This window comes from Colletotrichum orchidophilum, assembly GCF_001831195.1.
Source record: "Colletotrichum orchidophilum strain IMI 309357 chromosome Unknown Scaffold_32.1, whole genome shotgun sequence".
Lineage (NCBI taxonomy): Eukaryota > Fungi > Ascomycota > Sordariomycetes > Glomerellales > Glomerellaceae > Colletotrichum > Colletotrichum orchidophilum.
This window is the reverse complement of record NW_019172988.1, coordinates 308,541-321,742: the sequence shown is the minus strand read 5'-3', so window position 1 is coordinate 321,742 and position 13,202 is coordinate 308,541. Positions and strand designations below refer to the sequence as shown.

The following is a 13,202-nucleotide window of genomic DNA, read 5'->3' as shown; positions in this document are numbered from 1 at the left end:
AAATGGTCTCGATTCCAAATATCTCAATCACCACTGATTGATCAGCTGGAGGCAAAACTTCCACATGCAATATTCAGGCGAAACTATCATGCCACACTAAGACGGACCAAGCCCCGTAGATTCCAGTGCGTGGATTACTAGCCGCCGAGGCGCTTCTGGCGGTGATCGGTCACACCAATCCTGAAGCCGAAGCACTTCATTCAGCCGAGGATTTGGGCGTTAAACTGTTATAATGGGACTTTTTTTTGGTCCGTCGTTTTGCGATAATATCACACAGTGCATCAGATGTCTTCCAATGGCTAGTTCTCAAAATTCGTGTAGCTTCAAATGTGATGATAACTTTGTTGGTCATGTGCTGCATAGTCCAGGCCTCTAGCCATATACGCATTCCCAACCCTCGAGACACCGCTCTTTTAAGTGTCATAACAATACTCGACTCACCGCCTTAGGAATACTATGGAAAAAAGCTTTCATGTGATTGAAGTACGCAGGTTTGATTATCATACCGCTGCTGTAGTTTCTATCTATTACGCAGCAGCGTTGGATATGAAGTTTTCCTCAATGGATGTCACGTGTTGGCGGTGTCGAGGACACTCGAACCGACCCAACCTCACATAACTATGGGCGCCTACTGCGTGCCAATACGAGAGACCGGACGAGAATGAACGTTCCTTTAATCATGCGGTTTCCCAGGTATTCAGACATGGTAAGCCATGACGACAGCTACACAGCACGCGGATATCACACAGTACTGCGAAAAGTGAGCAGAGAGATCGAACGACGCATCTTGGTCTCTGCAGGACAATAAAATGCGCCATTTCCAGTGCCTCAGAAGTCAAGTGGTCAAAAGAGCTCGTATCACGGCGGGCGGATAGCATGTTAACTCAATTCATTAACAAAAACGGGACGAATGAAACAAACAACCATTGAAATCCTCGTGAGCGAAACTCTCAAACCAAAACAAAAGGCACCGTACATGACGGGAGTAGGAGAATGAGATGCCATACAATCAACAAAATAATCCAAAAATAACTGGCTCCATCCATTATTAAATTCTCATCAACCTTTGCAGCGCTTTTGCCGATGACGGGTTAGGTTGTCGGACCTTGTGAACTTTTTCGGGCAGTCCGGACAATCAAATTCACCCCTTCCAATCCCGTGGGTAGCCGTATGTCGGTCCAAACCCTTCTTATCCGGAAACTTCATGGCACAGCCTTGGACTGGGCAAGCGCATGGCCTGCTGTGCTTCTTCATGTGTCGGCTGGAATTCCGACGTCAGATCGTCACCAGAACTAGATGCAGCATGAGGTATCAACTTACTTGAGCTCATGCCTCTGATCATAACTTCTGTCACAGTCTGGATCTGTACAGACATAAGGGCGTGGCTCCTGCGGTTGAGAAGGGCCCGAATCGATAAGAAGATCGGCGGGGAAGGTCTGTACTGCCTCCTCGGCATACCTATTGAGTTCCATTTCGTCGGTCCAGTTTTCTTGACCTTGTGATAATCCCTGATGGGGGTAACCCCTGTGGGAAGTCCCACCCCGAGGCGCCTAAAGCTCTTGAGGTGTGGTTCCAGAAACGTGATAGGTAGGTTGCGAGTTGTAATAATTCGGGTTGCTTGCGTGTGGTTCAGGGTGATATAGTAAAGAAGGGTCAATGAGGTCGTCGGCAGGGGGATGTCGGTTGTTTATGTAGCCGCTTGTGCTAGAGGGCCAACCCCCTGGCTCAAAAGGACCAGAAGAGTCGTAGGCTACCGGAGGGGTTTGGCGGTATTCAGATCCTCGATGCATGGCAGAACTCGGACTTGAGCTTGTTTTCTCGATGCAGTGTCCAGTAGTCGAACAATCTGATTGGCTCTCTCCGACTCTGACTCTTACTCTTTCTCTTTCTGTGTGTCACACTCGTTAGAGAGAACTTGGCCAAACACCCGATGCGGCGAAGCCTCAATTTTCCAAAGATGACTGGACATACCTCCAAGTGCTCCGGACAAGGATCAGCTTCACCGGAAGGAATTGTTCTTCTCTAGGGGACGATCCAAGCTGATGGAGTATTTTCAGCGCAGGCCTCCCGCAGTGTTTTCACGGTTCTACAGTCGTGTTTATCCACAACTGGAACCAAGGGGGTTGGCAACCAACTCAAAAGGCGCTGCGGGAATATCAGTACTCACATATTTCTGAATCTGAATTTCACTACTAAATAACCTGCATCTCCTCAGGCGAATTGAAGTGATCAAAGAAGGTGATATAATACTTGGGCAATGCTCATACTCTGTCAGGTGAAGACTTTGCTCAGCTTTGAGAGAAACCAGTCTGGTAGGATGCCAACTGTGACGACCGTGACACCTGATGTGGGCTCCTTTTTAAATTTTTTTCACCTTCTCAAGAATACCAATGCCAACCGAAGCGCTATAATCAAGAGAATTTGGTTTTTACACTTCTTTCTTTTTCTTCCAACTTCCCCTTACGTGCTGGTTGGCTACGCTCACCAATGGCGGATCATCCGTCGCCTGACATCCGACCCCAGCGTCACCACTCGTAGGCACTTTTCAAAATGGTCGGAGATCTGGTCTCCAATCCGAAATATCTCGTCTTAGCGGAGATAAAACTCGGTGAACTTCTTGGAGTTGGGTGGCTTGATGAGACCGGGCCAAGGTACTTTGCAGCCTTCTGCAGGTCATCATGCGGGAGTCCAACGGCCCCCACGAGCACTCAGGCCAATTGGCAGGAGGCAGTAGGCTGCATTGACGTCCAACAGATGTTGGAACAATCCGGCGACCAAGTCGCTGCCTAACTAGATAGCCGACGGAGGACCTTCATGATGACATCAAAAAGCCTAGTAATATGCCTCGAAGCTTCGTACCAGTCTTGGCGTTGGAAGTCACTCACTCCGCCTCATAACGGCCTGATAAATTGACCCAAGGTCTCCAGCACATTGCGTGTGTGGGCATTTGCCCCAATAAGATTTCAAATCCTCAATCGTTGGCCTCAGCGGCCTCCAGCGTTGCATGGCGTTAGCTGCACACTCGAAGACAGTAGGTGTGGCCGTAAGGATATGCCATTGGCTGAGAGACAAGAGGCTTCCTACGCAGCCAATTTCTGGTGTTGCGAATTGGTGTTTTACGCGTATGCGCGCGCGCGAGATTTCCTTGGTTGACGCCTTTGCTCAGTTTTGGGTTATGCTGGAACTCGGTGAATGGAATCCTCTTCGGGCCGCCATGGGCGGACCAGAGGAAGCTCGTTACGAACTCCTGATTTCAATGCCATGAGCTTGGCTGCCTTTATCAAGGCCAAAATTAGTTTAAATACAAGAGAAACGTACATGCCATTGATGTATGATTATGGACGACACACATGGTCATGTCCTCACTTCACAAATTGCAAAGCAACAAACAACCTTGCTCGAATTGAGTGTTTCTCACTCGTCCTCATTTCAAATGGCCAAAAGCAAATCGAACTCGCGCAGTTCTGGCAAGGGATCAGTACCAAGTAAGACCAGACGTTATCCCACAAGTCCTGTCGAAGGCTTTACTGATCGAAATCCCCATTGGAAGAGATGATGACGGCCGATGGACTGGACCATCCCATCAGTCTCAAGCTCTGCAAGAGATTGAACCGATTCTTTGAAGCTTTGACGCTGCTGTATAGTCTGTTTCAAGCTTGTCCGAGCAATGGGCAGCACTCCAACAAAACTCCAAGCGACGTTGCGGAACCAGGCGAAAATCACAGGACATTCATGGAATGCTTCATGAATAAGCTGGCGCAAATATGCGACAACGAGCACGGAGGCGAGAACGTCACATCCGTCGCCATGATTCAGTTGCCAGATAGTTTGAGGTACACTTTTGCATCCAACCAGAGGTCTGCTGAAGAGATAGCGGAAGTGGAGGCATTTGTCTTGAGTATCTTTAAGTACTTGAGTAAAGCAAGTGCGACGATATCCACTACGGAGGACGACGTCACTTCAAACCCATTCCACCATATTCTCGGCCAGATTGTGTTCTTCCATCGCAAGCGCATCCAGTGTTATCGAGATGGTCTTGTAAAAACCCTATCTCAATGCATTGAAGACTGCGACAGGCGCGAGCCTGGCCAGGGTGAGTTACCGGAATCCAGGCTCGAATACACATAGCCTCGCTAAAACTCCCAAAAGATTCCCCAGTTAAGCAAGAACTGCTGAAGCTTCAATGTGTGGCTGATAAGTCGATGTCGTCTGCTGGTGACTGCGCTTCAAGTAAGGGTCCCATTGTTGTTCTCTTGGTGTCTTGATCAAGACCATACTAATTCGTCTGTCACAGAGGAGAGAGACGAAGCACTCGTCCGGGCAGCTACGGAACTACGTCAATCGATAATTTACAACTCCATCGTGGACAGAGGAAAATCAGGAAAATTTGACGAATCTCAGTACTGGTGTGAATTGCAACACTTCATTGGGCGGCTGGTGTCTTACCAGAGGGCAACCCATACCATATTCGTGGCCCGAAGGCGCTACCCGGAGCTTTTCGACATTGACGGCATCCAAATCAAGTTTATTGCCTCGAGCAAGCGGTTACCCAACCCGATGAACGCGTTCCAAGCTGGCCTCATCCCCATGCAGAGAAACAAAATTCGCTCCGCGCACAACATTCTATCTCGAATGACGGGTGATGAGGAGATGATGAAGACTTACCAGCAATACGCCGATGAACTCCAACGCTGCCATCTCGATCAGATTATTGAGAAACAGTGCTGCAATAAGAAATTCAAGCCGATTGTCCATAGCGAGGTTCTTCTTCTCGACTGGCTGTGCAAAGAGTTCGCAGAGGAGAGGCACTCTGTCCCTTTCTATGGGGGCAACAAGTACATCGGTTGCAGCAAGCCTACGTGTCGACTCTGCGAGTACTACTTTGCTGCCCACAACAGTGGTGTCAGAGTCCGCCCTACTCACCAAAACGTCTACCCCAGCTGGATCGTTCCGGACGCCTTGGAAGAGGGTGAGATATCAAAGATCAAAGACAAGATCATTGACGCCGTTTTGGCAAAGGTCCGCGAAGACGCCTTCACTGCGCTGAGGGAGAAAGTTTCCGAGCGCAAGAGGTTCGATTCCGATACGTATTCTTCGATGCCCACCTCTCAGTCGCTTACGGGCATTTCAGTCACTCTGGATGACCTGTCGTTTCGGATTGGAGGTCTGTCCATCTCGCCTCACCCGCGCATTCCACCGATTGTCGTCAAGAGCAGGCTGAACATCTTTGATGATACTTGGAGCGTGGCTGCTCACGAAGATTATAGTGGTAGCGAGGATGACAACAGCGGCGTCCTTGTCTTCACTGGTCGCAACAAGCGTTCCTAGCACTTTACCATGTTTTTTTCGCCTGAAATGTCGCCACTTGGCTTATTATAGGCTATGTATTAGCTTTGATCAGCCTTTCACTCGTTTCCAGACCCTATTTCCAAGCCTCCTGTCAGATCGTCACCTTCATAGACACGCGATCCTTTCCCGCAAGTTCTCCGATACGTCTGCATGCTGAACGCGATTAACGAGTCCACACGCCCACGATTCGAGTTGAAAGAAGGGATTATTGATGTCCTTGATGTATCAGAATGTTTAAAGAAAAGCCGAGAACAGAAACCCCCTCCAAGCATGTTGTTGTGAATGGCGAAGAGGGTCAATACATGTACACGTCGATGATCAACTTCTTGGAAAGCCCCGCGATGAAGCAGTCGGTGTCAAATGTCATTGGTTGGTCTCGCCACCTTCCGGAAAGGGAAATGGGAAACGCAACATTTGTCCAATTCAAACTCAGACACAAATATCTAGTGCATTTTTGTTTGATAGAGAATGTGCCATTTGGCTTCCTCTTCAAGCTCCACCCTGATGAAGAGTTGAAAGCCAATATGTTGTACAACTATGGAAACATATCAGGTGTTATGATATTTCTGTGATTCTCTTCTCCTCCACGACGGCTTTGTCCGGCAAATGGCAAATTAACGACCTGACTACGCCAAGCATCGTATTCCGAGACTATTGTTTGCTAGCGCCATGGCATGCTCACATAATCTTGGAGGCTCATCAGCTCCACATTCGAACGAGGTCGACGAGACTGGCAATTGACGCACAAGATGTACAGGGACCTGGATCACGACGAGCATGGAATACAACCCTGGACCACCGGCCCGAGCTTCCAATGGAAGAATGCATCATACCGATGGCCTGGAGTCCGGGGTATAGTACGGTGCCGCGGGGCATTGAAAACGCCATCGACTCAACACTTCTCCTTGTTCAGCCCCCTGGCCCGGCCTGCGAGCGGGGGAATCGTTCATGAACGCCAAGTTTCATTGTGAGAGGCCAACGTTTTCTAGCGGGCCTGAAGGAAACGCATGAGTGACGCCACGGCCCGCATCTATGCTACTGCACAGTGGCATCCTCTGTGCCCGGGTCGCATGGCAATTCAGCTGAGGTTAGTTGGATCGAACCACATGCAACCTGGGCTTCTGCGGCCAAGAGCCTGGCGCAACTCAACACGAATATTCGACATGTTGACCGTGATCTGAATGCCATATAGGATGGAACTTATCCGTCGGTCACCGCAGCTCTTGTCAATTAGTTCATCTGTTAGGCAGACCGTTGCTAGGGACAGCCATTCCTACATTCGTTACCAAAGTCCTACTGTTGGACAATAAGAGCTTCTGGAAAGATGGTGCACTTTAAAGCTCAGTGTCTCTTGGTCGCGGCCTATGCCACGGTAGCTGTCATTGATGCTGCGTGCACGTCCGATCTTCTCGTGGACGACTTCACCAGCTCCTTCTCAACAAACAGGAACAACCTGGGTTCGTGGACATCAGGTAAGACAAGATCAGAGCCACCACCAATGCTTCGGATACTACCTTAGTGTCGATGGACCACTTCCGAGCTGGTCTTATACATCACCAGATGACCAACTCCGTGCTCAATAGATGATGCAAGCATGACTAGCATCTCCGCGTCCGGCGGCATCCTCAGCTTCACCCCCAAGAGCGGAGGTTACTACTACGAAACGTTTCCCTGCCAAGCACTGCAGACCGACTTATACTCACACGTCCAGCTTGAAATCAAAGCACCCGTGCCTGGCACAGCCTTTACAGCCGAACTGAATTCAGCCTCAAGTTGTTCGGCAACAACCAGCTCAAAGACATCATTCAGAGTCACTGACCTGACCGGCGGCTGGCAGACGTTGCGCATCCCATTGACTAGTTTTGCTGCGGGTAACCTCAATGCAGCTCTATCGTTTGTCATTGGGTCCTTTTCATCTACCCAGGAATGGCAATTGGACAAGATTCTGTTTGTCTGTGCCCAAGGGTCATCCGCAACCTCGACTTGTGAGTGATGACCTCCTGGTTTGGGAATGGTCCTCGTATCATCTCGGCTGATACTAACAAAAATCCTCATAGTCACTACGATCACTACGGCAACCCAGGCTACGACAAGCTCGGTGCCATCTCCAACCCAATCTAATAACCCGTCCTGCTCGGCGCTCCTGGTAGATGATTGGGCGTCCCAATCACGCCTCAACTTCTTACAATACAACTCACTCCTGCTGCCGACAGGTGATGACGGGACGATGCAATCCATGGTCGTGAACAACCACCATATAACACTTACACCGACATCCACTTCGTCATACTTCTTCACCCAGGTAGGATGTCTAGATGCCACAAAGTATGGCGGTATATCACTCCGTATCAACGCCCCAGCCGGAACGACTTTCCAAATCGAGCTGACTTCCAAGACCACTTGTGATGGTGAGACCACGGCGTACTCGTCTCAGACGACTGCTCAACTAGGCTGGACATTCGACGGCACCGAGAAGCTATACAGCTTCCCCTGGTCAAAATTCAGTGGAGTCAACCTCAGCAAACTGCGATCGATCGTCCTCGAAGCGCCCACCCGCCCCATAACATTGGGCCCGCTGGCACTCTATTGCGGGAGCACCCCGACCGGTTGGGTGGTGCCCACAGCGACGAGCCCAACAGGACCAACGCAAACCGTCCCGGCACCAACCGCTACCGTCTCCGGGCTCGTTATTGACACCTTTGGCAACTCAAACACCAACTCGCTGGGGTTCTGGCACGGCGGCGATGATTTGAATCTGTCATGGGGCTCAAATCGCGTCACAATCATCGCCTCGGCTCCTGACTACGCCTTCACCAGTCTCATAAGCAGTGGATGTCGAGACTTGCGCAGTCAGAGTGGCTCGTACTTACACATCGCCTTTTCGGGCCATACCAAGTTCTCCATCTCGTTACAGCAGCACAACTCGCAGTGCAACGATGGTGTGGCACCTTACCCCGAGACGAGGGACAGCCTGGAAGCCAGCCGGTACGCGGCAACGAGTAGCGATATCTACATACCCATCTCGCACTTCAACATCAACCTCCAGCGTGTTGCCAGCGTTGCTATAAGAAGTGTGTATAGTTCCGACCCAGTGGTCCTGACCAAGATTGAGATCGTCCCCTCCATCCCCTCAGGCGTCAGAATACCCCAGAAGCTGCCTTCGGGAACCCTCGTCTTCGCCTGTACGCGGCCCAACTCATTTGCCTTTGGCATCGACGACGGCAACCCAAAATACGCTGCTAGGCTGGCGCAGATCATCCGCGACGCGGGCATCAAAGTGACCTTCTTCGCCGTCGGCGCGGTGCTCGAAAACCCCTCGACAGGAATGGCCAGCCTCTACCAGCAGCTCAAGAGCGAGGGCCACCAGATTGCGCTGCACTCCTACACGCACCCGCGGATGGAAGGGCTGCCCAACGTGGAGAGCATAGACTGGGAGTACAACGAAGACTATAGGGTGATGACAGGCCTGTTTGGCGAGAGGTCAAACTACTTCCGCCCGCCGTACGGGGTTGAAGGCGCGCGGATGCGTCAGCGCTGGGCGGCTGCTTCGGGGTCGGACAAGGCGTACCTCATCAACTGGAGTGTCGATGTGCAGGACTGGTTGTGGGCTGAGACGAGCACGCCGGAGAAGCAGGTCGACTCGTTCCGGTCTGATGTTGCCAAGGGGGGCAACCTGGTCGTCATGCACTTTTCGTACAACTCGACGGTCGAGTACTTTCCCGAGTTCATTAGGCAAGCCAAGGCTACTGGGAAACAGATTATGAGAATCGATCAGTGTATGGAGGATCCGAACGCACCACCGCTTTGATTGGGGAAACGGAATGGGCGTTCTAGGGTTGGAGGAGCAGGGGAACCGGGGGCTGGCAGAATGGCAACATTTTCATTCTTCTGGCATGAGTTTCCGGGCATGACCATTGATAGAGTTGGTGAAATCTTCCAAGTGGATCAAACACGAGGCATTCCTTTCAGTAGACAGGAAAGCTTCGCGCTTACAGAAATACTAAAAGACAAGGAGATGAGTATCAGCGCTATGACACCTCAACAGCTTCATAATTACGTGATAGTATCGTGGTTGTCTTGTCCTCCTGAGCATGCGATATTGGCATCACCGATGAGGATTCTATAAGCCAGTACGCGGGAAGCCACCCCGCCTAGCCCCAGTCAATGATAGCTGCCACTTTCGGATTTCGCCCCAGCGACAAGATGACGTTGGGCAGGACGAGATCATCGTGTGTGAACACAATTGGCACTTCGCTATCAATCTCGATTCCGCAAGCATCTTGGAACTGCTGAACGGCATTTAAGCCTACGAACGGCCCTCTGAGATCTGGGCGGTATGCCAAGAATATGTCGTTCAGTAATTGCTTGCCTAGTCTCCCTGAAGAATACGACGTCGTATGAGAATTACTTGTAAAGTAGAATCGATATAATCTACTCACAAAAAAATCGATCGTGCTTATCCTGCTCTAAAGCTCGCAGCGCCTTTGCCATTTTTTTAAGTTCTTTACAAATAGCCCGCCTCTCGTCCTCGTTTTTGTTGCACCATCTTTCTTGCAAAGTTACTCCCTCTATCAGGGATATGTACAGGGATATGTAAATAAACCTCTGCCCGTTATCCTCCGTCTAGCTAAAGATCTTGGCTACGGGGACTTTGCCTTGCAGTTGCTCGTGCACTATCTTCTGGGTCAGAGTTTTAAGAATTGTGAAATTATTACCGTAATTAATAAGTAATCCTAGCGATAAGAATATGATAGGTAGTGGGCGATCGAAGCTGGTAGTACGAATAATATCCGACTCCTCATTATAAGCTCTGACCTTAGCTGGCGCAGGAAGCCTAGGCGCACGTCTCTGTTTGAGAAAGCTCGACTCAGGAAAGATTTTCATCTGACCAGGGACGGAGAATTCATTGAAACTGATGATTGGAGTTGAGGTATCTGTAGTCGACATCGCATGTGACGGCATAAGTGGTCAAGGATATCCGCGGCTGCGTTGGACCTATGTTGTTGGTGAAGTGAGTTTGCGCACATCAACACACATTTGTGGGATGCCATGCCCCACATATATATACTCAGTTGCAACTGAGATTGATTTGGTCAGCGCGTCGCGAAGACACGCGCTTTCTATTGGTTCAGGCTAGCAAACTAATCCCTGGATCAAAACAACAAGTGGATGTTCATATGTGACGTAGCCGCCGACCACCGGAAAATAACAATAAGCCCTGCGGCCTTGAGGCTCAGTTCTTGGATCGGTGATCTAGCGCGCGCTTTGAGCTGTCTTCGGCAATGCCAAGCACTGGCTTTGGGAGCGGTTTGGAGAGCGAAACGCACGCATATAAAGACGAAGAAGGAATCGAGAATCAGTGATTGGAGTTTCGTCGCATTACAGAAACAAATACCGCGATCTTCAAGAAAGTTCTACGATCAACCGTCATGGCTTCTTCTTTTTCCAGTACTTCCAAGACTGGCGATGCTCCGCCGCCTCCTCCGCCTCCACCGGTTGTCAAGAAAGCCCCCACTCCACTTCCAGCCCCAAAGCCGCCAACCGTGGCCTCGAAAGGCCCTCCCGGGGCCTTTTTGGTCGAATTGCTGGTGTACAACGGCTCGCCCTTTAAAGACCACTGTGCATATTTTGTGTGCTCGCACAGAAATCGTGATACCGGTGTTCGGATTCACGCGACTGGCGACGTAAGAAACGGCTTTGAATTCAATATTGAGCGAAGCCATAACTTTGACGAAACCGGGAACTATCCTACGACAAGGATTCCGCTACAATGGGTGAATGCACAGCATTTTGACGAGAAGGCGATGCTCAACCATGGAAGCCCCAAAATCGATACCGTGCCTGTCTGTGGTTTTGAGGTCAGTGTAAACAAAGCGAAGGCTCCTGGGAAGACTCTAAATTCAGTCGAGGACACGGTAAGAGCTTTCATTACTTTCTTCTCATAATCACGGGGCTTTACAATAGGAAGCGTTTCATGACTGCTTCATCACAGACATCTTGAAGTTGTTCCGTTGCAACTAAACCTCTCTATCCTATTACCCCTAGCACCATCACTAACAGGCTTTCAAGACCAAAACAGGCAAGAAAATCATTCAAAACAACTGCCAGTCATGGCTTGTGGAGTCAGCCGATTTCCTTGTCCAAGACCGTATATTCAATTCTGACGTTGCTGTTTACCTCCACGCTATCGAACAATAACGGTGTTGATGGCAATCAAACATATGGTCACACCCGGTTATGACTAGGCCTGCCTACTTAGATCCTGCATAGATAAAGGGTTTACAATTATAGTCACTTATTAAACATACTCATCACTCTGTCTAATGTAATCTCCATCTTTCTATGGGCCTATCAGCTACTGCCCGAAACTTAATCCAAAGCTGATCCGCAGAAAACACAAAAAACTTATCGTTTGCATCGGAACTAGTCTCATTGGGACTGGGCAGTTTCCAATCGCTTCCGCACAGCCTGAAACCCTTGCAGTAGTGAACGGCTTTGGAGACACGACAGGGGCCCAGGACAATGTGTAAATTTGTAACAAAACTCTATCAACTTTGTCTGCATGACATTTGCTGCATTGGCGCTAAGCACACATTGAATTATCGGCTCTTCTCTTGGCGTGGTGCAGTGAAGCTGATTTCACTGCGGCAAGATGAGCATATTCGGAGGAGGAGGTGGTGCTTAGACAGCGTCAATAGGCATGGAGTTGCCATCATTATGTGCACAAGAAGAGATATGCCGATTGAGGTTTTGGGTCCGAGTTCAAATGTCACGGGTCACCTGGGAAGTCCAGGCCATACCGCTTGTTAAGAATTTTTCATTGGCCATTGAGTCTGGACAAGCGACAGGGAGAAGGTATAAGAGAGTGAGCATTGTGCAGAGGTTCGAAAGTGTGGAAGCATGCAGGTAATCATTCTGCCATGTGGAAGTTAAACCCGCCCTTGATTTTATTTCCATCACGTGAGTTCCATGTCCGCGAATGAGGTGTCTGAAAGCACGTCAACATCGAATTCTTGAACGTCAGTTTGCAGTCCCTGGCCGAGGGCCTGGCGATGGCTCACTCTTCCTTCTACAATCAACCCACCCTTTCCAGCAACATAGAGTTTATGGAATTTTACCGGTTCAATGACATTGAGATGATTTCGCCACGACCGCTGTTGTTCATCTCGAGCGACGAGCCTCACTCGCGGTGGTTCAGTAAGGACGCTTATGCTCGTGCGGCTGAACCAAAGGAGCTGGTCTGGGTTTCTGGGTTACGGGAAATGTTGACCTCTATGATTGTGTGAATCTTATTCCCCTCGGTGATCTTACCCAGATCTTCCAGATCAATCTTGCTGTCAATGGAACGAGCTTGGAAGTTGAGGGTGAAGTAAGGTATACGTCTTCAGAGCTTCGGTTTTCTGCTCGTACGAATTGTCGATCCAGCATTCTGGATAAGGTATCTGCCCTGCCTTGTGTAGTGGCAGATTTCTAGAAAGATGACAGAAGGAGGTCAAATGCGCTCAGTGGTCGGCTGGCTTTGTGCGAAGTGTTTCTGCATTGCGCATCGAAGCTGTGGGCATGGCATATTATACTCAATACTAGGCTAAAAATCCATTAATTAGGCACATTCTACTTGGAGCTTGACTCTCTCTCTCTCTCTCTTTGCCAATGCTCCGCATGAAGCTTATGCCGTATGTATCATTGAGCATTGTCCTTTGAGGGCTCACTGAGGTTGGCGGATAATGGCGGATATTCTTTTCATTGTATCCCAACAGCACGGAAGCAAATAGAATCGAGAGCTCAGCAACTGGGAACCACTCGGGAATCTGTGCATGGTTGTCGCAGTTTCAATGGTCGTTATGGACCGTCAA

The 13,202-nt window shown here is 49.7% G+C and overlaps 5 protein-coding genes across 5 annotated transcripts; 3 read left to right on the top strand and 2 right to left on the bottom strand.

The window, feature by feature from the left end:
* Positions 1–1,059: 1,059 nt before the first annotated feature.
* Positions 1,060–1,472, bottom strand: CORC01_04850 (uncharacterized protein; the record flags this gene model as incomplete). The annotated part of the gene is made up of 2 exons (XM_022616497.1): positions 1,060–1,261; positions 1,321–1,472. The coding sequence occupies 2 exons, from the start codon at positions 1,470–1,472 to the stop codon at positions 1,060–1,062; spliced, it is 354 nt and encodes a 117-aa protein (XP_022477094.1).
* A 1,961-nt stretch (positions 1,473–3,433) lies between these two features.
* CORC01_04849 (uncharacterized protein) lies at positions 3,434–5,328 on the top strand (the record flags this gene model as incomplete). The annotated part of the gene is made up of 4 exons (XM_022616496.1): positions 3,434–3,485; positions 3,551–4,093; positions 4,150–4,230; positions 4,295–5,328. The coding sequence occupies 4 exons, from the start codon at positions 3,434–3,436 to the stop codon at positions 5,326–5,328; spliced, it is 1,710 nt and encodes a 569-aa protein (XP_022477093.1).
* Positions 5,329–6,673: 1,345 nt separating this feature from the next.
* On the top strand, positions 6,674–9,157 carry CORC01_04848 (polysaccharide deacetylase; the record flags this gene model as incomplete). Its single annotated transcript, XM_022616495.1, has 3 exons — positions 6,674–6,821; positions 6,933–7,334; positions 7,407–9,157. The coding sequence occupies 3 exons, from the start codon at positions 6,674–6,676 to the stop codon at positions 9,155–9,157; spliced, it is 2,301 nt and encodes a 766-aa protein (XP_022477092.1).
* Positions 9,158–9,500: 343 nt separating this feature from the next.
* Positions 9,501–10,296, bottom strand: CORC01_04847 (phosphotransferase enzyme family protein; the record flags this gene model as incomplete). Its single annotated transcript, XM_022616494.1, has 3 exons — positions 9,501–9,727; positions 9,789–9,940; positions 10,022–10,296. The coding sequence occupies 3 exons, from the start codon at positions 10,294–10,296 to the stop codon at positions 9,501–9,503; spliced, it is 654 nt and encodes a 217-aa protein (XP_022477091.1).
* Positions 10,297–10,778: 482 nt separating this feature from the next.
* Positions 10,779–11,547, top strand: CORC01_04846 (uncharacterized protein; the record flags this gene model as incomplete). The annotated part of the gene is made up of 2 exons (XM_022616493.1): positions 10,779–11,264; positions 11,410–11,547. 2 exons carry the CDS (start codon positions 10,779–10,781, stop codon positions 11,545–11,547), a joined length of 624 nt encoding a protein of 207 aa, XP_022477090.1.
* Between the last annotated feature and the right edge of the window lie 1,655 nt (positions 11,548–13,202).